Source organism: Aquarana catesbeiana, linkage group LG07 (genome assembly GCF_042186555.1).
Source record: "Aquarana catesbeiana isolate 2022-GZ linkage group LG07, ASM4218655v1, whole genome shotgun sequence".
NCBI lineage: Eukaryota > Metazoa > Chordata > Amphibia > Anura > Ranidae > Aquarana > Aquarana catesbeiana.
Window position 1 is genome coordinate 313,062,075 of NC_133330.1, and position 26,294 is coordinate 313,088,368.

At 44.1% G+C, this 26,294-nt stretch overlaps 1 protein-coding gene across 1 annotated transcript in view; it reads right to left on the reverse strand.

The window, feature by feature from the left end:
- The window catches only part of GIPC2 (GIPC PDZ domain containing family member 2), a 138,617-nt gene that overhangs the window by 73,286 nt on the left and 39,037 nt on the right, over window positions 1–26,294 (reverse strand). The window contains exon 2 of the mRNA XM_073593687.1: window positions 8,111–8,296. Coding sequence (XP_073449788.1) covers window positions 8,111–8,296 — 186 coding nt within the window. The remainder of the gene's footprint in view (window positions 1–8,110; window positions 8,297–26,294) is intronic.

The window sequence follows — 26,294 nt, forward strand, 5'->3', positions numbered from 1 at the left end:
AAAAATGTTTTAAGTTTTTTGGATAGTATTGGGAAGGGTTAACACCCCTGTAACATTGGTTTTGCTGTCTGTACCCCTGTTCAAAAGATTTCACCTCACTTTCTGCCCCTGTGACAATTGGATTTTTAAATTTTTGGGTTGTCATGGGAAACAAGAATTGGTGATAAAGCTTTTTTGAGTTGGCCCAAAGCTTCCCAGAAGAGTTGAAGCTTTTATAGATGCAAAGGGGGGACCAACTCAATATTGAACCCTACGGACTAATGCCCTGTACACACGGTCGGACATTGATCGGACATTTTCGACAACAAAATCCATGGATTTTTTTTTCCGACGGATGTTGGCTCAAACTTGTCTTGCATACACACGGTCAGACAAAGTTGTCGGAAAAAAAAAAAACGCGGTGACGTAAAACACGTACGTCGGGACTATAAATGGGGCAGTAGCCAATAGATTTCGTCTCTTAATTTATTCTGAGCATGCGTGGCACTTTGTGCGTCGGATTTGTCTACACACGATCAGAATTTCCGACAACGGATTTTGTTGTTGGAAAATTTTATAGCAAGCTCTCAAACTCTGTGTGTCGGAAATTCCGATGGAAAATGTGTGATGGAGCCTACACACGGTCGGAATTTCAGACAACAAGGTCCGATCACAGATTTTCCGTCGGAAAATCTGACCCTGTGTACAGGGCATTAGACTGGGATGTCAATAAAGTTCATGTGCGTGTAAAGGCAGGTGTCCCAAAACTTTTGGTAATATAGTGTATGTAACTCAGAGAATGCCTGTATGTATATGAGCACTACATTGTTTGTGTTCATTTATATTCAAACGATAACTGGATTGGACTTTACTATGACTTTATGTTGACTTTTTGTCATCATTGATTGACTGTAATAAAATGTTGCTGTGGTTGAAAGGACGCTTGGAGGAAGTGATACGGGCAAATGGTGCTGAGCAGTCTGTTAACACCCACCTAGCCGACAATGACAGATGTGTCACAAGACCTGAATAGCAACGCAGGGCACAAACTCACCTGTGGACAGATAGGCTTTGGCTTCCTTTGTTAATGCCGATTTATTATCCCTGAGATCCTGTTAATGTTTCTATAATTTATTAATGATGTTGTAGAACAACAATCTTTCACAGCTGCAAACATATGTAACTACAATGTATGGCACTCCCATGAATATACATGGAGTATGTTGTGTCATACATCTGCCTTAAAGCTGAACTCCAAAAAAACCCGAAGCCCACACTGCAAGGGTTCACTGCTGGTTTATTTATGTCTAGGGGACCTGGTAAGGCACTTTTATTAACCCCATCTTCTGCTTCTGCTAGCTCTGGTCCATACGGCCTCTTTCCCTCAAGCTTTGGCAGGCTAATGTCCTCTGACAGTACATACAGCAACTGCCCCAACCTACAGCTGGCCTTAACAGCAAGGAGCATATGGAAGGGCGACGCATGTCAAACAAAAACAAAAAAAAATTCCCAGCTTAACTTACCAACCAGCCTGCAACAAACCGAATGATCCTGTCTAATGGTATGCGTTAAAAACTAAAACTAAGGGGATTTACAGTGCCTTGAAAAAGTATTCACACCCCTTGAAATTTTCCACATTTTGTCATGTTACAACCAAAAACTTAAATGTATTTTATTGGGATTTTATGTGATAGACCAACACAAAGTGACACAAAATTGTGAAGGGGAAGAAAATGTTTTTACCCCTAACTAAAATCTAGTGGAACCAATTGCCTTCAGAGGTCACCTAATTAGTGTAGCACCCTGATGGTTAGGCAGGGTTTCTAGTAAATTTACTTGCCAAGTATAGTTGCCTTGGCCAATAGATAGGAGATCAATTGATTCCACCCTAATTCTGGAACTGCTGCACTTCTCTCTTCTTTCACTAGATGGCCGGGTATCTGATGACATTAGATAAAACAAGGGCATTGCAAGGACAGATTAGGAATAGATAGAGTGTCTCAGCCAATGGGCAGGGATCTTCTTGGGTCCCATGGCCTGCTGGGAGAGCCTATTTATTTGGGTGAGGTGAGGTGATCGGGGTTCTGTGCCACTTGGACGGCTGTCTGGGTGGACGTGTGTTGTATTGCCTGGGCTGCTAGGCCGGAGATGGGGCCTATCCCAGGGGCATCTGGCTGCTAGGCTGTCTGAGGGCCTATCCAGAAGCAAGAGAGCAGCGCAGGGTTGGGACTGCGGCTTGCAGTCCAACCAAAAGTGATGGTTCTGCCGGCTGGAGAACCTGTCGTGGTCGGAGGTAGAGGGGAAGCTGTGGCCACTAAGGTACCATCCACCTTGTTATCAGGGACCACAGTGAGTAGCTCCACTTGAACACTGAACTTTTACCTCCTGCATCAACTCATTCCCACACAATTATTTTGTATCACTTCCCCTTCCCTTTTAGATTGTAAACTCTCACGAGCAGGCCCCTCCTAACCCTCTTGTCTTGCATTGTGTTATAAAGCTGGCCATACATGGTTAGATTTTCGTTTGTATGTAGGAAAAATCATACATTAGAATATCCTTTATTGCTACCGTTGAGTCAACGAATTTTACCCAAAAGCTCGTACTTTCGGAACTTAATGTGGATATGATCCCATTAACCACTGGAACAGTGTCTATACTGCAGCCCGGGGGTTGGATGTGGCCCTTTGCTTGCTTTTATCTGGCCCTTGGGGCACTATTTCATCCACTAAACCAAAGATGGGGCAAAATTCCTCCCAATGACACCAAAGATAGGACATAGTTCCTTCCAATGACACCAACGAAGGGGCACAATTCCTTCCACTTACACCAAAGATAGGGCACAATTCCTACCAATGAAAACAACAATGGGGCACAATTCCTCCTAATGACACCAACGAAGGGGCACCATACCTATCAATGACACCAACCATGGGGCACAGTTCCCCCCAATGACACCAACGATGGGGCACAATTCCTCCCAATGACACTAATGAAGGAGCAGCATATGCTCAGACAAGAATGGGACAGCATTCCTCTCACAAAACTCCAGAAACTGCTCTCCTCAGTTCCCAGATGAAAAAAAGGGCTTAACCAAGTATTTTTCTTTATAAATTCTTCATGGGATGCTTCACTGGTGCCTACATAATTTGTGCTGCAATGTGTACTTTTACAGTTGGGCGGTACGAGTGTTAGCACACATTCACATTTGAGATGAACATTTGCATGGCTTTGCATGGCTGTGGTTTGATGTGGATTTTGCAAGTAATGCTTGGCCGGGGTATAAAGGCTGAAGAACATGGTTGCCTGTAGCATGGGTCAAGGGGAACACTCTGGTATATTGGCGTGGAGAAGGGTTTTAGATGCATCTTCGTAGCCTTTCAGAAGTGTCTGATTGTTAAACATTCTGGAGAAATGGATAACAACAAGTTAGCTGCTGACAGGCCTGAAAAAAGCATGTCAAGTACTCGCCGGAGGCATCACAAATGCATGAAATGCACGGGAGATTTGTTACGCTCTGGTAAAAGAGTGCCGTGTGAACTATTACCTACACATTTCCTTTGAAGCTTATTGTATCAGCTCTACTTAGAAAGGTATTAACCACTTCAGCCCCGGATGGATTTGCCCCCTTAATGACCAGGCCATTTTTTGTGATATGGCACGGTGTCGCTTTAACTGACAATTGCGAGGTGGTGTGTGATCACCTCTGCGTTTTGTTTTTTTTTGTTTTTTTTGCGCTTTAAACAAAGAGCGACAATTTTGAAAAAAGAAACAATTTTTTTTACCTTCTGATATAATACATACACGCTCCACTGAGCCGCCGTACAGCTACGTTGATTTGCGCAGGAGAGCCGAACGATAATGACGGTGGCTAGTTGGCAAGTGGTTAAAGTAGTATATAACTATAGGCAAAACTTTTTAATTTTCATTTTGGATAGAGCAAGGCACAGTTATATCCCCTGTCAGGATTTTGTTCGCCATCTGTGTCCTATTGCAGAACTTTTCCTTCACTTCCCGTCCGATAGCCAAACAGGAAGTGAGAGGAAAGCCCGAGGTGACCAGAACTAGTGTCCCCAATGAAAGATTTCCCCTCTATTACTTTTCTGGGGACAACCCAAAATTTGGGGATTTTCTTTTACTTTCACTTTCAATGATAATGGTAAACGGAACAAATAGAGAGGGGGAATCTCCTTAATAAGGGCACAGACAGCAATAAAAACTGACAGATGTTCTAATCCCTCTCCACTCTGTCCAAAACTTTAAAAAAAAGTTTTGTCTTTAGTTATACAAAACACAAAAATGTCTCTGCGCTGTAGTGAAGGTGGCAGCTGTCACAAACAAGCAGCATACACAACTTATAAAAATAATAAAAATAAATGTGTAGCACAGAAAAATGTTGTTAAGACAATAATTATAGTGAAAAAAGACCCTAATTAAATAAAGTCCTTCATGACGAAAAAACAAAAACAATTGAAAACAGTCCAGTGAAGCAATGAAAGTTCATATAGAAGTCCAATGAGATAATTAAATGGACGCGTTTCGTCCAATGGGACCCCTTGATAACGTCCCATTGGACAAAACACGTCGGAGAGGAGACATTAGTGCTGACGTCCCGCTGCTGCTCGATCCCGGGTTGTCAGCGGCTTTATATGTAAGGATTTTATGTCTTTTATGATTTTTTTATGTGTACGTACATCTAGAATAATACATACTACACTATGAGGATTACTTCTGGTTCCTGGTGAGCTTTATTTATCATAGCATAACCCTGATGAGTACTGTCACTGGATCACCTTACTGGGTACATTCCTTGCTGGATGACAGATACAAAACCAATGCATACATGCTTCTGTAATGGCAACCATCATTTCTGGTGAGTGTTCACTTCCCCGGGAATGCGGTGGCTGTCTTTTGAGCACTTGATTTGAAAGCACTTCTTCCCTTCAGCTGGTGTTGGAATTGTTTTCATTTTATTATCTCATTGGATTTCTAAATGAGCTTTCATTGGTTCACTGGACTGTTTTCAATTGTTTTTGTTTTTTCATCACAAAGAACTTTATTCAATTAAGGTCTTTTTTTTTACTATAATTATAGTCTTAAGAACATTTTTTTGGCGCTGCACATATTTCCTTTTGCCTTTAGTTATACTTTAAACCAAAAATCAAAGATATAATACCTCTGTTTTCACCTTTTGGTCTGGCCAGTAACACATCTCCTGTATTAGAGTGCCTACACTCTGAATAAAGGAGCACAGGGGTCACCTTAGGACAACAGCATTGTCAGTTTTGGGGGAGGGGGGATGTATCTACTAGCAGACCTAAATATACCAACAACTTTAAGCCAAACTCCAGCTAATACTTTATAAGCAGTTACAGTAAACAGTTTTTCTTTCTCTTGGGATAAAGGTTTTAAATGAATGAGTAAAAGTGGATCATTGTAAGCGCCCCTGTCACTGGTAAATGTTTTTTCTCATTTCTGTAAACTGATACATTCTGCTGGAGAGCTTGTTCTATTGAAAAACAACAGACTTACTGACCAGATCACCAGAAGAAAAAAAGAAAGAAATAAAAAAAAAAAAAAAAAAAAAAACACGAATGCAGCTAACACATCTAAAAATTGGTAAGTTGCAATACAATAAATGTTTGCTTTTGGGTTTAGTACTGCTTTATGAGGAAAATATCAGCACAATGCTACATCAACCATAACCATAATGCACAACCATTGTGCAGAAATACAAAAAAGAAAGTAGAACTTATGTGAGTAATGGACAAATATAGCTCCCCCATGTACATAATTAATTGGAAATTACGGTATGCATTAAAACGTTTTTTTTGACACATAAATAAAATTGATAAATGATAAAATTCCCAAAAGCAGTTTTTCCGTTCAGCTTATTTGACTGCTTGAAAAACAAGTGTCCGTTTTTTTTTCTTTGCCTTCATTTAAAGGGTGTGTTTTTAGGGTGTATTTAGGGTAGTTTAGTTTATTTCATTTTATGTTCTTTGTGGGGGGGGGTCTTGTTATTTTACTGTGTATTAGATTTTTTTATGTGCTGTACTACAGTACTCTGTACTACTCTTGATTTTTTTTAACATACTATTTTTAGCAAAGACGCAAAAAAATGAGGCCAATAAAAAGCTGATGTTGCAACATAAACAAGTCCCAGGCAATTGAAAAGAACTTCTGTAGCCTTCAGGAGCCATTTAAAGTCCCTAAGTCCCAAGGTAATCAAATCCTTTAATGGGGTTATTTAATGGTGTAAAGTCTGCTTTACTGTTGTTACTAAACCCACAACAGTAAAATCAGTCTGTATATGCAGCACAGCATGCTTGTTATACTCACTGTGGAACTTAAAGGGTTAATCCTCTGCATTGTGTAAAAAGGCTGTTTGATCCTGTATGCACAGATCCTCCCCCTCCTGCACTATCTATCTGGGGAAAGCCAGCTAACACAGGCAGGGTAGCCGACATGCACATGTTCAGTTGTGTCTTTAATGCTGGAGAGAACATTTACTTGTTGTCAGAGCTAACCAGGTCACATGATATTGATATCACACATGTGGGCGTGTATACAGGCTATAGTGGAAATCTCCTCCTACCTGAACTCTCAACACTGTAACCGTGGTATACAGATCATCCAAAAAAGTATTTTAAAGGAAAAAGAAGATTTATAAGCTGTGGGGGTGGGGGAGGATGAACTATTTTCTTATTACTGGGTTTAGTAACACTTTCATGTACACTGCTGCTGGTAAACAGACGTTTAGGAGCAGTTGGGTGTTTTTTTCAGCTGCCCCTGAACTTTCCTCTATGTTATCTTATCAGTACATGTACACAGGGTCGTTTATAGTCGTTTCTAGGCAGTTGAGTTTAGAAGCATTTTTTTGGAAAACAAAAAAAAAATGCGTTCAGGACGGATGTTCAGAGACATTTGAAACGCTGTAACAGCTTGCAAACGCGGTAACTCGCGTTTAGCCGTGTTTCGTTTACAGACGTTTTTTAATTTTAGACTATTTCAAAAAAACAAAAACGCTTCTAAACGCAAATGTGGCTAAACACGGCTAAACGCAGCATGTAAACACGGCAAAACGAACGTTTTTAAACATAGTTTACTATCTGTCAAGTTAAATCGTGCAGGGGAGGTTGTACAGTGTCCGGTGTAGATTAAGCCTTACCTGCTCTGTGCAATGGTTTTGTACATATCAGCCCCGATCCTCCTCTTCTTGGCTCCCACGCCAACACTCCTGGCTCCTCCCCCTGCCAAGTGCCCACCATAACAAGCCACTTTCTATGGGGGCACTCGTGCAGGCTTGCTCCCCAGCTCAGCTCTGTGTGTCCATAGACACACAGAATACGCCTCGGCCCTCTGAAACCTACTTCAGCTGAAACTGACTGATTTTCATCAATGAACTTCGAGCACAGGAACTTGCACTGGAGGGGGAGGTGCGTGTCGCGATGGGATGTAAAACATTTCCTAATTTTGCTCTCCCCATTGCCTTCAATACATTTTGGCCAAATTGTAAAATTTTACCAAAATTTCCAAAAATAAAAATTGACCAAAATTCGAAACTTTGCTCATCCCTTAAAGTGTACATACTTGTTACTGAAAGCTATATTGTATAAACCAGGAATGCTGTCCATTCTTTTATGATTCCTCTCACCTTGTCACAAGACAAGGATGGCCATTGACCCAACCAAATCAATTCCAGTTTGAGATAATGGTGTGAACTGGATAAGGCAGACTAAAGTCAAGTCTTTATCTACTGCACATTTCTGGAGAAAATGTAGAAAATCAAAACTAACTTACCACACTCACCCACTACCTCTACATACTTAGCAAAGAGTACAAGATGGAGAAACTGCGATATAATAAATATTATCTGGTAATAAAGGCAGATACTGTAAATTTTACAACCAGTTTCTATTACTACTTGGCTGTGAAGCAATGCTGTTACAAAGGACATCATGCTCAACAAAGTCACATGATGCTAGTTAGATTTCCACATCATCTTGAAAAATTTCAGCCTTGATTACATTTTTCCTAATAATAACACTGACAATTAATCCCGCTGTTATGAGGCTAGTCAGGTATTTGCAACCTTAGATGCACGGGTTGACTTTGATGCCCTGCTTACCTTTATAAAAGCGATGCCAGCTCCATTGTCGGTGATGGTCAGCCCCAAAGCATCATCTGTTTTTAAAATTTCCACCTCTTTCTTTGAGCCCTTTATGTGAGCAAAGATGAAGTCTTCCAGGCCGATCTGACCTCCTAGGAGTTTGTCCATGTCGATTTTGTGTGTATTCAAGGTGCAAAATAGGATCTGATGAAAGAAATGGGCAATGGTTAAAAGACTGGCCTCTATCTGGGTGTGAAATGTGATTAAATAAATGTATCTGACTGATGCTATGGACAACAAAGACACAGGTTTATTCAGAATAAAGAAATGCTGTGATTATATGCAACCCTTGTCAACCAATCAGAAATCACTTCAAAATACCAACCAAATTGTTCTCTTCATTCCTCCCAAGACCTCCTGCTCTCTAGCTCCCTCCCATGCTCACCTCCAGGACTTCGCCTCATATGGAACTCTCTACCCCACTCTGTCCAACTATCTCCTGCTCTTTACTTTTAGGTGATGCCTGAAAAGTCTTCTATTAAGGGAAGTCTATCCTGCTCCCTCCTAAAAACTGTACTTTTATTTTCTCCATCACTTAATAAATCACCGGGACCGAGGGTACTTAGGGAACTCAGTCAAGTAATTGCCAGACCATTGTTCCTAATTTTTACTGACAGTCTACTGACTGGAATGGTACTAGCTGATTGGAGAAAAGCCAATGTAGCACCAATATTTAAAAAGGGCCTAAAATACATCCCTGGGATATGCAGACCAGTTAGCCTAACATCAATAGAATGCAAGCTCTTGGAGGGGATGATAAGGGACTATATACAAGATTTTAGTAACGAGAATGGGAACATTAGCAGTAATCAGCATGGATTCATGAAGACTCGTTCTTGCCAAACCAATCTATTAACCTTCTATGAGGAGGTGAGTTGTCATCTAGATAAAGGAAAGCCCATAGATGTGGTGTATCTGGATTTTGCAAAAGCATTTGACACAGTTGCCCATAAACGTTTACTGTACAAAATAAGGTCCGTTGGCATGGACCATAGGGTGAGTACATGGATTAAAAACTGGCTACAAGGGCGAGTTCAGAGGGTGGTGATAAATGGGGAGTACTCAGAATGGTCAGGGGTAGGTAGTGGGGTTCCCCAGGGTTCTGTGCTGGGACCAATCCTATTTATTTTGTTCATAAACGATCTGGAGGATGGGATAAACAGTTCAATCTCTGTACGATGCTAAGCTAAGCAGGGCAATAACTTCTCCGCAGGATGTGGAAACCTTGCAAAAAGATCTGAACAAACTAATGGGGTGGGCAACTACCTGGCAAATGAGGTTTAATGTAGAAAAATGTAAAATAATTCATTTGGGTGGCAAAAATATGAATGCAATCTATACACTGGGGGGAGAACCTCTGGGGGAATCTAGGATGGAAAAGGACCTGGGGGTCCTAGTAGATGACAGGCTCAGCAATGGCATGCGATGCCAAGCTGCTGCTAACAAAGCAAACAGAATATTGGCATGCATTAAAAACGGGATAAACTCCAGAGATAAAATGATAATTCTCCCGCTCTACAAGACTCTGGTCCGGCCGCACCTGGAGTATGCTGTCCAGTTCTGGGCACCAGTCCTCAGGAAGGATGTACTGGAAATGGAGCGAGTACAAAGAAGGGCAACAAAGCTAATAAATGGTCTGGAGGATATTAGTTATGAGGAAAGGTTGTAAGCACTGAACATATTCTCTCTGGAAAAGAGACGCTTGAGAGGAGATATGATTTCAATTTATAAATACCATACTGGTGACCCCACAATAGGGATAAAACTTTTTTGCGGAAGGGAGTTTAACAAGACACATGGCCACTCATTAAAATGAAAAGAAAAGAGGTTTAACCTTAAACTATGTAGAGGGTTTTTTACTGTAATGTTTCATACACACTATCGTACTTTCCGCCAACAAAACCGTGGTTGTTGGCTCAAACTTGTCTTGCATACACACGGTCACACAAATGTTGGCCCAAAATTCCGAATGTGAGAACACAGTGACGTACAAGACGTACGATGAGCCAAGAAAAAGGAAGTTCAATAGCCAGTGGGGCTCCTTCTGCTTGATTTTGAGCATGCGTGAACTATTGTGCATCGAACTTGTGTGCACATGCTTGGACTTTCCGACAACAAACTGAAGTTGGCTGAAAATTTGAGAACCTGCTCTCAAACATTTGTGGGCGGAAATTCCGACAGCAAATGTTCGATGGAGCATACACACAGTCCGACAACAAGCTCACATCCAACATTTCCCGTCGGAAAGTCCGACCGTGTGTACTCGGCATAAGAGCAGCAAGGATGTGGAATTCCCTTCTACAGGCAGTGGTCTCAGGGGGCATCGATAGTTTCAAAAAACTATTTGATAAGCACCTGAACGACAGGAACAGACAGTGATATACAATGTAATACAGACATATAATCACAAACGTAGGTTGGACTTGTGTCTTTTTTTAACCTATGTACCTATGTATTTCAACTATGTAAATATGTAACTTCATCCCCCCAGTTAATACCTCTGCCACAGCCGTAGGCTCTAATAGGCCTCAAAATATTTGAACTGCGAGCGCCATGCTTGGCGCTCGCAGTTCACCCAGGTGTGTTAGGAAAGCAAATTAATATTTGCTTTCCTAACATTGAACCGCCTCTCCACCAATTAGAGAGGCAGTCTGTTACCCATCGGGTCTGTTACCCATCACCTGATTGGCTGAAATGACAAGCGCTGCTATTGGACGCCTATCAGGAGGAGAGGACAGGAGATGAGGACAGGAGGAGACGCATGAAGGACCCCGCTCGTCGCCATCACCCGCTGCCCCACCGAGACAGGGTAAGTGCCAGGCTGACAGCGAGCGGGTGGGGGGGGTCACACTGGCAGCATTTGATGGGCACACCGGCAGCATTTGATAGGCACAGTGGTGGCATTTGATGGCACAGTGGCAGTATTTGATGGGCACAGTGGTTGCATTTGATGGGCACAGTGGCAGCGTTTAATGGGCACAGTGGCAACGTTTAATGGGCACAGTGGCTGCGTTTAATGGGCACAGTGGCTGCATTTAATGGGCACAGTGGCTGTGTTTATTGGGCACAGTGGCTGTGTTTAATGGGCACAGTGGCTGTAGTTGACACAGTGGCTGCCTTTGATGGGCACAGTGGCTGCCTTTGATGGGCACAGTGAGGCTGCAATTGATTGTTTTTTTTTCAGAATTTTTCAGTTTGTTTGCTGCCCCCCCCCAAAAAAAGTTTTGAGCACCAGTTGCCACTGGCGGTCCTTGACCTGAATGAGCAGACAGTTGCAGTCCAAGAACAGCCCCACTGCAAGGGAACATTTGTAGGTTTCCCAGCGTTGGGCTTTAAAGCCGACCTCACCAGCTGCACATACTTATTCATATTTTAAAGTTTAAGCCTGGGTTCACATTGCTGCGATCTTAAAGATCGCATGTGATTCGGACCCGCACTGCAGGTTGTATGGCTGAACTCGTATTAGATTCGCACAGAATAGTGCCGGGACTTGTTTTTTCCCTCACTAGAATCGGATCACATGGGCGTTCTCACTGCGATTTGTGAACAAAACTGGGGGGTGTCATTACCTTTGTTAATGACGCTGGCAGCGGTTCGCACAAGGTAGTGTGAACTGCCTGCGGGAGAGGAGCGATGCGAGAACCGGCGCTGGAATCGCACTGGTTCCCGCATCACATCAGTGTGAACCTAGGCTAAAGTTACAAGAGGCCGCCTTGTTTAAGCTGGAACTGTTTCTGTTTTTAACACGGAGCGACTAAAATAAATCTGTGATATGACACAGTCGGTGACGTGTCTAGTTAGCGTACAATGTCAACACCAGCCGAAGGGCTCTGTATAAATAGTGCAGAGCCAAGCCTTGTATGGAATTCATTATCGTAAAACTAACTGAGAACATCTAGAGGAAACTCGAGCAAAACAATGAAATCACGGGAACAAGATCTCTTTTAACAAATTAAGCCTCGTACACACGATCAGATTTTCGGACGACCGTTCGTCCGTTTTTCGTTGTATGCTAGTCTCATGTCGAAAGTGAAGAGGTTACTCACCATGTGAAAATTCTCCAATGACAGAATTCAACTTCAGAAGAGATGTAATGTGTTGAATAGTTTTGTATGTATTCTTTAGTTTCTGAGCATGTGTAGTCTTGCTCTTCTGATTTTATTTGTTCGAAAACCGTACTGAAAATCGGACGTTGAGTTTACGTAAAACAAAAATTTTATAGTCTGCACATCCAGCTTTTGTCAGACGAAAAAAAAACGGAATCGGTTGTCGAAAGCACCGTACCAACGATCCAAAAATCTGCATATCGTTCGTCAGACGACATTTTTCTTCCGATTTTCGTATCGTGTGTACGGGCCTTTAAGATGAGCCTGAGCTGAACTGATGGCTGCATGTACCTGTGCTAATCTGAGCCCTGCTGGCATCCAAGAGCCTATCTCTCCATAAAGAGGACCTGTCATCCCTTATTTATATCACAAGGGATATTTACATTCCCTGTGATAGGAATAAAAGTGAGAACTGTAAGCTCTTCTGAACAGGGCCCTCTTAATCCTCTTGTATTTTATTGCTTTATAACTGTACTGTCCCCCTTTATATTGTAAAGCGCTGCATAAACTGTTGGCACTATATAATATCCTATATGATAGTAATAATAATAAAAGAAAAAAATTAAAGACAGTGTAAAAATAAAATAAAAACATAAAAAAAAAAATGATAAATTTAAAGCGACCCCATCCCTCCGTGTTCACACACAAAAGCTAGCGCATACGTAAGTCGCAGACGCATATGTAAATGGTGTTCGTGCCACACATGTGGGGTATCGCCACGAACGTTATAGCAAGAGCAAGAGCAATGATTCTAGCACTAGACCGCCTCTGTAACTCTAAACAGGTAACCTGTAAAAATATTTAAAGCTTTGCCTATGGAGATTTTTGTAGTTTTGTAGTATTGTATTGTAGTTTGCCGCCATTCCACGAGCGTGCATAATTTCAAAGCGTGACATGTTAAGTATCCATTTACTCTGCGTATCATCATCTTTTATACACTACCAAAATTGGGTTATATATTGTGTTTTTTTTGCATTAAAATGTATTACAGTGTATTTTTTTTTTTTATTGTGTTTGAAAAACCGCTGCGCAGAAACCATGTGACATAAAAAATTGCATCTTATTCTCTAGGGTCTCTACTGAAAATCACTCTCTGTATACCTCTATCTCTCTATCTATCTATATCTATATACAGTGGATATAAAAAGTCTACAAACCTCTGTTAAAATGTCAGGTTTCTGTGGTGTAAAAAAAATGACAAAGATAAATAATTTCAGAACTTTTTCCACCTTTAATGTGCCTATTTAGTGTACACCTCAATTAAAAAACAAACTGAAATCTTGGGGGGGGGGGGGGTAAAAATAAAAAAATAAAAATAATGTGGTTGCAGAAGTGTGCACACCCTCCTATATCTGGGGATGTAGCTGTGTTCAGAATTAGGCAATTGCATTCAAACTCATGTTAAATAGGAGTCAGTACACAACGGCCATCATTTGAGTGCCTCTGATTAACCCTAAATAAAGTTCAGCTGTTCTAGTAGGTCTTTCCTGACATTTTCTTGTCACATCCTACAGCAAAAGCCATGGTCCGCAGAGAGCTTCCAAAGCATCAGAGGGATCTCATTGTTAAAAGGTATCAGTCAGGAGAAGGGTACAAACAATTTCCAAGGCATTAGATACACCATGGAACACAGTGAAGACAGTCATCATCAAGTGGAGAAAATATGGCACAACAGTGACATTACCAAGAACTGGACGTCCCTCCAAAATTGATGAAAAGACGAGAAAAAAAAACTGGTCAGGGAGGCTGCCAAGAGGCCTACAGCAACATTAAAGGAGCTGCAGGAATATTTGGCAAGTTCTGGCTGTGTGGTACATGTGACAACAATCTCCCATATTCTTCATATGTCTGGGCTATGAGGTAGAGTGACAAGACGGAAGCCTTTTCTTACGAAGAAAAACATTGAAGCCCGGCTAAATTTTGCAAAAACACATCTGAAGTCTCCCAAAAGCATGTGGGAAAATGTGTTATGGTCTGATGAAACCAAGGTTGAACTTTTTGGCCATAATTCCAAAAGGTATGTGTCAGGGCTGGGTTCAGACCTTCTTTCTCAGAGCTCTGTGCTCAGCTGTTGGTTAATTGCCAGTACTCATCATGTCTCAGTGACTCGCCTGGTCTTCATTTTCTGCTCGTCAGCTAGCCCAGCTGGCTATTTAAACTGCCTTGATCAGATCTCACGTGCCTTCGCCTGGTCAACATATCCGGATACTCCATGCTATGTTTCCTGTTAAAGACTTTTGCCTGGCTGACTTTCCTTCTGGTTCCTGATTCTGTTTACTGCCTCTACTACGCTGATCTCTGGATTCCTGTTTCACTGGCTTGTTCCGACTACCCGCTCCGGTTACCGAACCCTGGCTATGTTTTGACTACGTTTGCTCTGTTTGTACCATTTTATTTAAAAAAAAATGTGAGATTTTTACTGCACTTCTGTCCCAGTCTGATTCATGGTTACTACCAATATGTTTGGAGCAAAAACAACACTGCAGATCACCAAAAGAACACCATACACACAGTGAAGCATGGTGGTGGCAGCATCATGCTTTGGGGCTGTTTTTATTCAGCCTTAGTCAAGGTAGAGGGAATTATGAACAGTTCCAAATACCAGTCAATATTGGCACAAAACCTTCAGGCTTCTGCTAGAAAGCTGAACATGAAGAGGAACTTCATCTTTCAGCATGACAACAAACCAAAGCATATATCCAAATCAAGAATGGCTTCCCCAGAAGAAGATTAATGTTTTGGAATGGCCCAGCCAGAGCCCAGACCCAAATCCCATTGAAAATCTGTGGGGTGATCTGAATAGGGCTGTGCACAAGAGATACCCCTCGCAACCTGACAGTGTTTTTGCAAAGAATAGTGGGCAAATATTGCCAAGTCAAGATGTGCCATGCTGATAGACTCATACCCAAAAAGACTGAGTGCCGTAATACAAAAGGTGCTTCAACAAAGTATTAGTTTAAGTGTGTGCACACTTATGCAACCATATTATTTTAGTTTTTTGGTTTTACTTCCCTGCAACTAAAAGATTTCAGTTTGTTGTTCAACTGAGTTGTACAGTTTATAGGTCACATTAAATACTTGCTAACCAGCCACTGTATATATATGACGGCAGGTCGGCTCGATTGCGCAAACCAACGTACTCGTATGGCGGTCCGTGTATGTGACACTGTGGGCAGGAGCGTGCCCGTGGGTCCTGCAGACTTGATGTCTGCCGGCGACCCGCGATCGTGCTTCACAGAGGCAGAACAAGGATCTACCTATGTAAATAAGGTGGATCCCTGTTCTGACAGGAGACATCATGGAGATCTGCTATTTCCAGTGATCGAGAACAGCGATCTTTGTGGTTTTCCTCTGAGCCCAACCACCACACAGTTAGAATACACCCAGGGAACACAGACTGCCCCCTAGTGTTAACCCTTTCCCTGCCAGTGTCATTTCATTTTTTTAGCACTGATCAATGTAATAATGTCACTGGTCCTCAAAAAGTATCACTTAGGGTCAGATTTGTCTGCTGCAATGTCACCGTCCAGCTAAAAACCACAGATCCACACCATTACCAGTAAAAACATAAAAAAAAAAAAAGTGGATAAATCTTTCCCATAGTTTGTAGACGTGATAACTTTTGTGCAAAACAAAATATATATACACTTATTGCGATTTTATTTTTTACCAAAAATATGTAGCAGAATACATATTGGCCTAAACTGATGAATACATTTTTTTTTTATATTTTTTTTGAATATGTAATATAGGAGAAACTAAAAAATATTGTTTTTTTTTTTAAATTGTCGCTCTTTTTTTGTTTATAGTGCAAAAAATAAAACCCGCAGAGGTGATCAAATACCACCAAAAGAAAGCTCTATTTGTGGGAAAAAAAGAACGTTGATTTTGTTTGGGTACAAAGTCGCACGACCGCGCAATTGGGGGGGGGGGGTTGTTGGTTTTTGATTGGGGGGAGGGGGGGGGGGGAATGGGGGGGGCGGAAGAGAGGGAGGGAGAAGGAAGGAGAGAAAGAATGGAGGGGGGGAGGGGGAAGTGTTATAGAAGAATTTTGAAGGGGGGGGTGGTTGGAGAGGGACAAGGAAATATTAAAGGGAACAAATGAGTCAAATCAAACTGTTGACCTCCATTTCCTCATTTAGGCCTCCGGGCATGAGAGAATCCAAGATGTATATACAGTACGTCTCCCTCTGGCAGAGACATTTGAAACGTTCTGCCCATGGGCACATACCTGGGACAGACTCTATAATCCAAACACTGAGTGTTTTGTGCAAAACAAAATATATATACACTTATTGCGATTTTATTTTTTACCAAAAATATGTTTTTTTTGGATATGTAATATAGGAGAAAGTAAAAAATATTGTGTTTTTTTTTTAAATTGTGGGTCTTTTTCGTTTATAGTGCAAAAAATAAAACCTGCAGAGGTGATCAAATACCACCAAAAGAAAGCTCTATTTGTGGGAAAAAAAGAAAGTTGATTTTGTTTGGTTCAAAGTCGCACGACCGTGCAATTGGGGGGGGGGGTTAATCCAAACACTGAGGCCCGCAGAGAATTTTCCATGATGTTTCAAAAAGTGTTGGGCACACTATGTCTGTCATCTCCACCCTCCACAAACCGGCGGTGTTCCCCAAACCAAGACCTCAGTGTCCGTATGGTCCTCCCAACGTAATGTAAGCCACAAGGACAAAAAAACGGAAAATTGTATACTCACCTTTCCGTAATTTTCCTTTCCTGTCGCATCTTCATGGCAGCATACACGTTGGGTTGTGACTCCGCCTCCACAACCTGATAGGACCACATAGCTATAAATTAGAGAGTAGACACCTGCCCCAGTATTCTCTGTAAATATATACACATGTCACCTTAGAGGGTGGGTGATTGTATGCTGCCATGAAGATGCGACAGGAAAGGAAAATTACGGAAAGGTGAGTATACAATTTTCCGTTTTCCTGTCGCATCATGGCAGCATACACGTTGGGGAGTAACTCGCCAAACTGGGTGGGAATGCAAAATCAAAATTTATTGACAAGAAACAGAAGAATTGGCCTGTATAACGGCCCTCCCAAATTCAACTGCTGCTAAACGTGCAGCGTCTATTCTATAATGAGAAATGAAGGTATTCCTCGAAGACCAAGTGGCCGCTCTACAAATGGTTTCCGCTGAGACTTTACAGTAAGCTGCCCATGAAGTAGCCATTGCCCTGGTGGAATGCGCTCTTAGATCTCCCGGAATCTGCAAGGTGCTTAGGGAGTAGGCCTTCTTGATAGCTTTCACGAGCCATGAGGCGATGGTACGGGCAGAAGCTGCCTGGCCCTTCCTGAACCCATGTGGGATGACTAAAAGGTTCTCGCACTTCCTGAATGGCTTGGTTACCGAAAGGTAATGGAGAATGTTGCCCTTGACATCCAAGGGATGAGGGACGCCCTGATCCGTGATCAAAGCCGGGAGGTCAATCTCCTGGTTAAAGTGGAACGCAGAGGAGACCTTTGGGATAAACCTGTCTGAAGGCTTCAGGGTTAGTCTGTCTGGGTAAACCATCAGATACGGTTCTTTGATCAGCAAGGCTTGCATTTCTGAGACCCTCTTCGCTGATGTGATGGCAATTAGGAAAGACACCTTTAGAGTCAGGTCCCAGAGGGAGGTATTCTCAAGGGGGAAGAATGGTTCTCCGGATAAAACCTCTAGGACAGTTGATAGGTCCCATGTTGGAAATGAAGGTTTCCTGGGTGGTCTTAGCTTCAGGCAGGCTTTTTGAAATTGCACCACCAGAGGGTTAAGTGCCCATCTGACCCCTGTCAAGGCAGAGATGGCAGAGACTTGGACTTTCAGGGTGTTGGACCTAAGGCCTTTGTCTAGACCTGACTGAAGGAACTCAAGCACTTGTACTGCTGATGGGGAAGACGGGTCCCAACCTTGTTCCTGAGCAAAGGAAGAGAATCTTTCCCAGATTCTCTCGTAGGTGCTATTCGTGGAGGATTTCCTGGCTTGAAGCAGGGTATCGACTACCTTCTGAGAACATCCTTGCTCTAGGAACCTAGACCTTTCAGTCTCCAGGCCGCTAGGTGCAATCTCTCTGGATTCGGATGTAGTAGCTGGCCCTGGGTTAGTAGATCCGTTGTTACCGGGAGTGGAAGTGGATCCGCTGTGCTCAGTTGCAGGAGGGTGGTGAACCAAGGCCTCCGTGGCCAAAAGGGAATCACGGCTAGTACTAGAGCTGTTGAGTGTTTGAGCCTCAGAAGGAACTTGGCTATCAGTGGGGTTGGTGGAAAAATGTAGCCTAGGTGAAAGTTCCAGGCGTGCTGGAGACAATCCGTACCCTCCGCTGTGGGGAAGGGATTCCTCGACAGAAACCTCTGACACTTCTTGTTCTCTGGTGTTGCTGCGAGGTCTATGTCTGGATGACCCCATGTCTGGCATATGAGGGCAAAGGCCTGTGGGCTTAGACACCACTCGTTGTTGGAAACGAATGTTCTGCTGAGGGAGTCCGCCAGTAAGTTCTGAACCCCCGGAATATAGGTCGCCTTCAGGTCCCACAGGTTCAGTTGAGCCCATTGCATCACCGGACCGACTTCCCGCATCATGGAGATGCTCTTGGTACCCCCCTGCCTGTTGATATAGGCTACCGCCACTCGGTTGTCCATTTGAATGAGGACTTGTTTCCCTCTCAGGAGTGGACTGAATGCCAAGAGGGCTCGGAAGGCTGCCTTCATCTCTAGGATGTTCGATACTACATCCTTGGTTTTGAAGGGCCAGCGGCCCTGAGCTGCATAGTGTAGGTAGTGTGCCCCCCATCCTTCCAGACTGGCGTCTGAAGTTACTACCTCCTGGTGGAGGGTGACTATCTGCTTGCACCTGCTGAGGTTGTCGGGGTGGGTCCACCACCGTAAAGATAGCCTGGCTTCCTCTGGGATGCGAATCAATTGGGACATGGACCATCCGTCCCACTGGCGCAGGAAGGAGGCTTGTAGGGGTCTGGTATTCCATTGCGCCCATCTGACCATTGGAATGGTTGCCGATAGGGAACCTAGGAGGCTGAGGTATGCTCTGGCCGGCAGACATGACGCTGGGATAGCCTCTTTCACTTTCTGAATGAGTAGGGACGATTTCTCCCTTGGTAACTCCACTGTGTTCGCTCGGGTGTCCAGTTCGGCTCCCAGGAAGACCATCCTTTGGGTAGGTTGGGTGTTGCTTTTCTGCCAATTGATTATCCATCCTAAACTCATTAGGGTGGAAACCAGGATCTCGCGATGTTGGACGAGTGATTCCTGGCTGCTTGAGAGGAGGAGGATGTCGTCCAGGTAATGGTGGACCCTTAGACCTTCCTCCCTCAAAAAAGCTATTGCTGGTAGTAGCACCTTCGTGAATGTTCTGGGGGCTGATGAGATGCCAAAGGGAAGGCTTCGAAACTGGAAGTGCCCCTGACCCACCGAGAATCGTAGGAATTTCTGGAATGCCCCGTGGATCGGAATATGCAGGTAGGCGTCCTGGAGATCTATGGAGAGCATCCAGTCCCCCAGATTTATAGCCTGCAGGATAGACTGCAAGCTCTCCATCCTGAATGACTCCACTCTGATGGACCTGTTGAGGTTCTTTAGGTCTAGAACCGGACGAAGGTCTCCTGACTTCTTCTTGACGAGAAATAATGGAGAGTAGAATCCTCTGCCTCGTTGTGCCAGTGGAACCTCTACTATTGCTCGTTTTTGGAGAAGATCTTGGATGTAGTTCAGTAACGACAACCTTTTTTCTCGAGATGGGGGAATACGGGTGGGGTAGAACTGATCCCCTGGGGGCCGGTTTTTGAAGGACCACCTGTGGCCGAAGGTGATAGTGGCCAGGGTCCAGGTATCCCTTATGGTTTCCGCCCAGACCAGCTTGAAACTGGAGAGTCTTGCTCCCACTACCGCTGGTCGGACGGGCGCACCTTCAAAAGGGCTTCTGGTCACTGGAAGCAGGCGCCTTAGGCTTCTGAAACTTCATGAAGGAGGTTTGAGGGTTCTTCCAGCTCCTTCTATACTCCTTGCCTGGTCTGTATGCTCTCGCATCCCTATACCTCTCTGGGAGGTTCCGCTTAAAGGGAGGAGGTCTCTGTTGCTTGGGTCTCCTGTCTGAGGGGATGAGCCCGGACTTTCCGCCGGTTACTTTGGAGATGGCTGTGTCTAGTTTTGTTCCGAAGAGGTGCTCACCATCAAACGGAATACGACACCAGTTGGATTTGGAAGCTGGATCCGCCGTCCAGGGCTTTAGCCATAATGCTCTTCTGGCTGTTACTGAAGCCAGCATAGATTTAGATGCAGACCTGATAGTGTCGACTGAAGCTTCAGCCACAAAGTCGCCCGCCAGGCTTAACTCTTGCAACGCCTTTACTATTGATTCTTGGTCTGCCCCCTCTGATACAAGCTTTTCCGTGCTTGTGGACCAGCTCGAGATGGCTCTTCCTACTGCAGCAAGTGCTATTGCAGGTCTGCAGGCGCCTCCAGCCGACAGGTAAGCCCGCTTGAGATCCGTGTCGATCTTTCTGTCGAGGACATCTCTAAACGTTACCGCGTCTTCTAACGGGAGGGTAACATGTCTGGCTAGGCGCATCAGGGATGCATCCACTACCGGAGGGGACACCAGAGGGTTCACCTTAGGCTCCTTGAGTGGGTATAACTTCAGTAGTCTGTTATTCAGACTAGACTTCTTTTCTGGTCTCTGCCATTCTTCTTTGATCAGGTCCTCAAGTTCTTCAATGAACGGGAAGGATTCCGGATCCTTTCTAAGCTGAGGAAAATACTTCCTCTGCTTCGGTTGGGCTTGCTGGGGTTCCTCCCAACCTATCGCCTCCTTAACCGATTTTATAAACGGTTCTACCAGACTGAAGTCGAATCCGGCCGATACCTCCAGACCCTCATTATCCGACAGGGAGTCTTGCTCCTTCGATGTGCTAGCCCGGGCTGGAGAGGTAGTGGTAGAGAAATCCACCTCGGATACCGAGGCCTGGGGGGCTACGGCCCCTGCTGAATCTCCGACCTCCGAGATTCTCTCTCTTGCGGCCTCTTCCCGGCATGTCTGACAGACCAGTTTTCCTGGAAGAGCCGCTGCGCCGCAAACCCAGCATGCGTTCCCGGCAGGACGGGAGTGGCGTGCGGGGGAACGATGCCTGCGCGACCGGGAGCGGCTTCTTCTGCGGCTTCCTCTCGAGCGGCTTCTTCTGTGATAGGAGCGGCTCCTTCTATGTCTGGAGCGACTTCTCCTGCGTGAGGACTCTCTTTGTCTTGAGGCAGACGTTCTTGAAGACCTGGTAGGGCTGACCAATTTAGGCAGCGTTAGTAGTGCTCTCTTTTTCGATCTTCAATACTTACATTTGTCTTCCCCCCCCTTACCTAATAGGCTGACGGTGATCTGCTGGGGCAGCGGTCTCCATGGAGAGAAAGCGGACTGGAAACCTGCAGTGAGAAACAATAAACAGCGCTATGCAGAGGAGGCTTCAGAGGGAGCAGGAATCCTGACTTAAAGGCAGTATAAAGGAAGGCCACTTACCTTTGTAGAGCGCTTGGAGTCCAAACAGACAATCTGTCATGCATAGACAATCAGCAGCAGCAAATGCAGCTACTGCTGGGCTTTTAAATCCGCCGCCATCAGCGTCGGACGCTCGCGCATGCGCAGTAGCGCCGCGAGACACCCGGCGCCATCTTGGAAGCTGGAAAGCAGCCCAGCGGTGCCCAAAACGACGTACCGCGCATGCGCGAGGACGCCGAGAACACTCGGCGCTCCGGAGAGCAAATCAGGAGAACCACAGAGCCCAGCAGACGGGCAGAGGCACTGGTAGGAGAGGGGGAAAGAGGGGGGGAGACCGCTGCACACAACTAAGCCTGTTTAAGGCTTATTTCATGAGGCCACAATGAAGTTTTCCTGGCCATTCCTCCAGCAAGCCTGTTTAAGGCTTTTGTGGGCTGCTGCACTTGAAGCCTGTTTAAGGCTTATACTTGTGGTCAGACAGCTGAATGAGATGAGAGTATGCCCCTGAGATCACCAGAGTGGGGCTCCTTCCATTTAGCTCGTTTAGAGGCTGTACAAGAAGGACTTCCATCCAGGAGAGGCTAGAACCTGGCTGGGGCGAAGCGGTAAGGGGGTGCTGATCCGTGCGTCCTGACAGGTGAGGAAAAATAAGAGAATACTGGGGCAGGTGTCTACTCTCTAATTTATAGCTATGTGGTCCTATCAGGTTGTGGAGGCGGAGTCACAACCCAACGTGTATGCTGCCATGATGCGACAGGAAAAGGCAATAGACCACAAATTCTGTGGAAAAATTGATAAAGCTGGAGATCTTATACGTTTTTCCCTTTGCCTTAAATTCTTTTTGGCCGTGGTTGACATGTTTGCATGTCAGACACAGTGCCTTTCGGCACTGGTACATGCCAACTAGGGGAATGAGGCATAAAGTTTGTGTCAAGGAAACGGGGTGAGGTTTGTACTTGCTGGGAGCTACTAAGTTTTTGATGTTCCTGGCTTCTCTGTATGAAAATTTAGGTTTGGATGGGATGATAGTTTGCACCTGAGTATCCTCAAGTAAAATGGACCAATGTTTGCCCAATATGCTTTCCATTTCTTTATGTTTAGTATGGAAATGGTTGACAAACCTAACCGGTTGAACGATGGACTGGTTAGTGTCTTTGGGCTGCACAGAGTGATCAGACAAATAGAAGTTGAAGGCTTCATCTATAAGTTTGGGTGGGAAGGCTTTCTCAGTGAATTTTTATTTGAGATAGGACCCTTGTTCAATATAATCTGTTTCCCTGGTACAGTTCCTGCGAAGGCAGCCTTCACAGGATGAAGCCTTCAACTTCTATTTGTCTGATCACTCTGTGCAGCCCAAAGACACTAACCAGTCCATCGTTCAACCAGTTAGGTTTGTCACCCAATTCCACACTAAACATAAAGTAGTTTTATAGTTCCATCTGCTGAGCTTCATATATCTCTCTCTGCATCACCATTAAGCCAGCAGTATATGTATGCGGTATATGTCTAGCCCCGGGACTCTAGGATCCAGCAGCAGCGGCATCAGTGCTTTTAAGCCCTCATCCAAAATGGCCCCCGTTAGGCCTGAAGAAGGAGCGCATGCTCCGCAAACGCGTCGCCTATTGGTTCATCACATATCCATAGCCCATCCCTTGGCTCCCTGTGTGTTCTGGATCCAGGAAGAGTCGGCAACCACCGGTGCAACCCGTTCTGAGTCACCAGCCAGCAGCTCCACGGATGCACCCCACTTCTCGGACGCTCAGCAATCTTTGGCAAAAATGCCTGTTTTTACCCTACTCTTGTGAGTATGTATATCCGTCTTGTGCATTAAAATTACTGTTATACTGCACTTAAAGTGGCGCCTGTTTGCTTTATCCTCAGCTGTTCCAAGATTTGCTTCTCATCTTCCACTGGGCTGCCTTCAAGGTGTTATCATACGGACTATATGGACTTCCGGGGCTGAAGTGGTTAAAGGTGGAAAAAGTTCTGAAATGATTTATCTTTGTCTCATTTGTTTACATCACAGAAACCCCACAGGGGTGTGTAGGACTTTTTCTATTCACTCTATCTATCATGCTTGGGGGGGTTCAAAGTAGCTAGACGTAAAAATCCAGCATCTGATTCAAAGTGTCAGCAACCAAGCAGAACTGAAATATCACTTTCAGCCCTTGTTCACATTGTATCGACTTGTTGTGCGATGTGACAGGTCAAATCGCATGATAAGTCGCACCCTATTGCAGCATCAATTTGAAAAAGTAGTACATGTTCTACTGTAAAACAATGAGCTTACTTTATAGATCCTTGTAAACTTACTTTATGTATCTTTATAACATTGTATACTCAATAAACTTCTTTTGACAAGGAAAAAGTAGTACATGCATTGCTTTTGTGCGATTTCAAGTGCGACTTGAACAGACATCTGTGCATGACGACACACAGATGTCTTTAAAGTCGCACCTGAAGTTGCGGCTTTGAAATTGTGCGATTTCAGATGAAGTCGCACGATTTCAAAGCCGCATTCAATGTGAACGAGTGCTGAGGTGGAGTAGGACTTTACCGTCATTTTGCATTGTGTCCAGCTGCTTTCCATTGTGGAACTACATGGCCTATTATGCCCAGACAGGTAAAACACAAGGCTATTCAAGGAACAATAAAAACATAACTTCCAGTAAAGTGGGATAAATCTCCTCCAGTTTGTATTCTTAGTCGTCTTTGTCAAGTTATGTATTCCAACAGAGCGAGAAGAGCGATCTGGACCCGGTTCTTCCAGTTCACACACCGCTCGAATGCCTGCACTCTGACTCCCAGGTCTATTTAAAGACACATTGCCACATAGCTAGACATTTACATATCCGACCTGCCAAGGGAGCGACTTCTACACTCACCAGAAAAACATTCAGACGCAACAGAAACCGGAGAGAGAGTAAATACATTGAACTGGCACTCAAGTAATAATTCAAGCGTTTAAAAAAAAAAAAGTAATAAATAAAATGTACAGGATGCTTGGTCATACATGTGGCAGCCCTTGCCACCCCTCTGAAAAGTGATCAGCAGTGGATCGCTTTTCAGGAGTGTTTGACAGGAGGGAAGGAAGCGATAGGTCACCTCCTCACCAACCCACCTAGTAGAGGTCTAATTTACTTGAACGGGTCACATTCATCAGCAGGGTGGCTTACCGAATCCACCGTGTCATTTAAGTTATGCCGCGGCGCGTGTACAGTCCAGAGCGGATACACATCCTGGTTTAGGTGGATGGTAAAACCGCATCTCAGCCACCCTGGCTGCCCATGTGAATAGGCCCTAAAGGTAATATTAGGAATTGCTGAAATGTTTTATTACAGCAGGCTGAAAATAGGTAGGTGCCAGGGGCGGACTGACCATTCGGGCACTCGGGCAATGCCCGAGGGCACCATGCCACTAAGGGGCTCCATCAGGGTTGCCAGCCTCAATAAAACCAGGGACAGTATGTAAAAATCTGTGTTTTTTTAAAAATCCCAAGATTATAGCTGCCCTGCCTCTCCAGTACATTTTCAGTGTGTGTATGTGTTCTCTGTGTGTGTATACTGTGTGTATATATTGTGTGTCTGTGTGTGTGTATACTGTATGTGTGTGTGTGTATACTGTGTGTATATATTGTGTGTCTGTGTGTGTATACTCTATGTGTGTGTGTGTATACTGTGTGTATATATTGTGTGTCTGTGTGTGTATACTCTATGTGTGTGTGTGTATACTGTGTGGCCCCATAATCTATTGCCTGGGGGGCCCCATAATCTTCTCCTATTGCCCGGGGGCCCCATAATCTCCTATTGCCCGGGGGCCCCATGAGTTGTCAGTCCGCCCCTGGTAAGTCCTTACATCTTTTATACACAGGTTAATCAGTATAGGTGTTAGGAGGGGAGGGGGGCATTTTTAAGGCTGGTTATGTGTAAGCTGGAATTCTACTTTAACCACTTCAGCCCCGGAAAGGATTTACCCCTTTCCTGAGCAGGCCACTTTTTGTGATACGGAGCTGCAGCGCTTTAACTGACAATTGCGTGGTCGTGTGTGTACCCAAACAAAATTGAAGTCCTTTTTTTACCCACAAATAGAGCTTTCTTTTGGTGGTATTTGATCACCTCTGTGGTTTTTATTTTTTGCGCTATAAACAAAAAAAGGGCGACAATTTTGAAAAAAAAAAAAAAAAAAAACATTTTTTACTTTCTGCTATAAAACATTTCCAAAAAAAATGTAATTAAAAAAAACAAATGTATTTTCAGTTTAGGCCAATATGTATTCTGCTACATATATTTGGTAAAAAAAAAAAAAAAAATCGCAATAACCGTATATTGATTGGTTTGCGCAAAAGTTATCGTGTCTACAAAATAGGGGATAGATTTATGGCAGTTTCTTTTTTTTTTTACTAGTAATAGCGGCGATCAGTGATTTTTAGCGGGACTGCGACATTGCAGCGGACAGATCGGACACCTAACTGACATTTTTGACACTTTTTTGGGAACCAGTGACATTATTACAGCAATCAGTGCTAAAATATTGT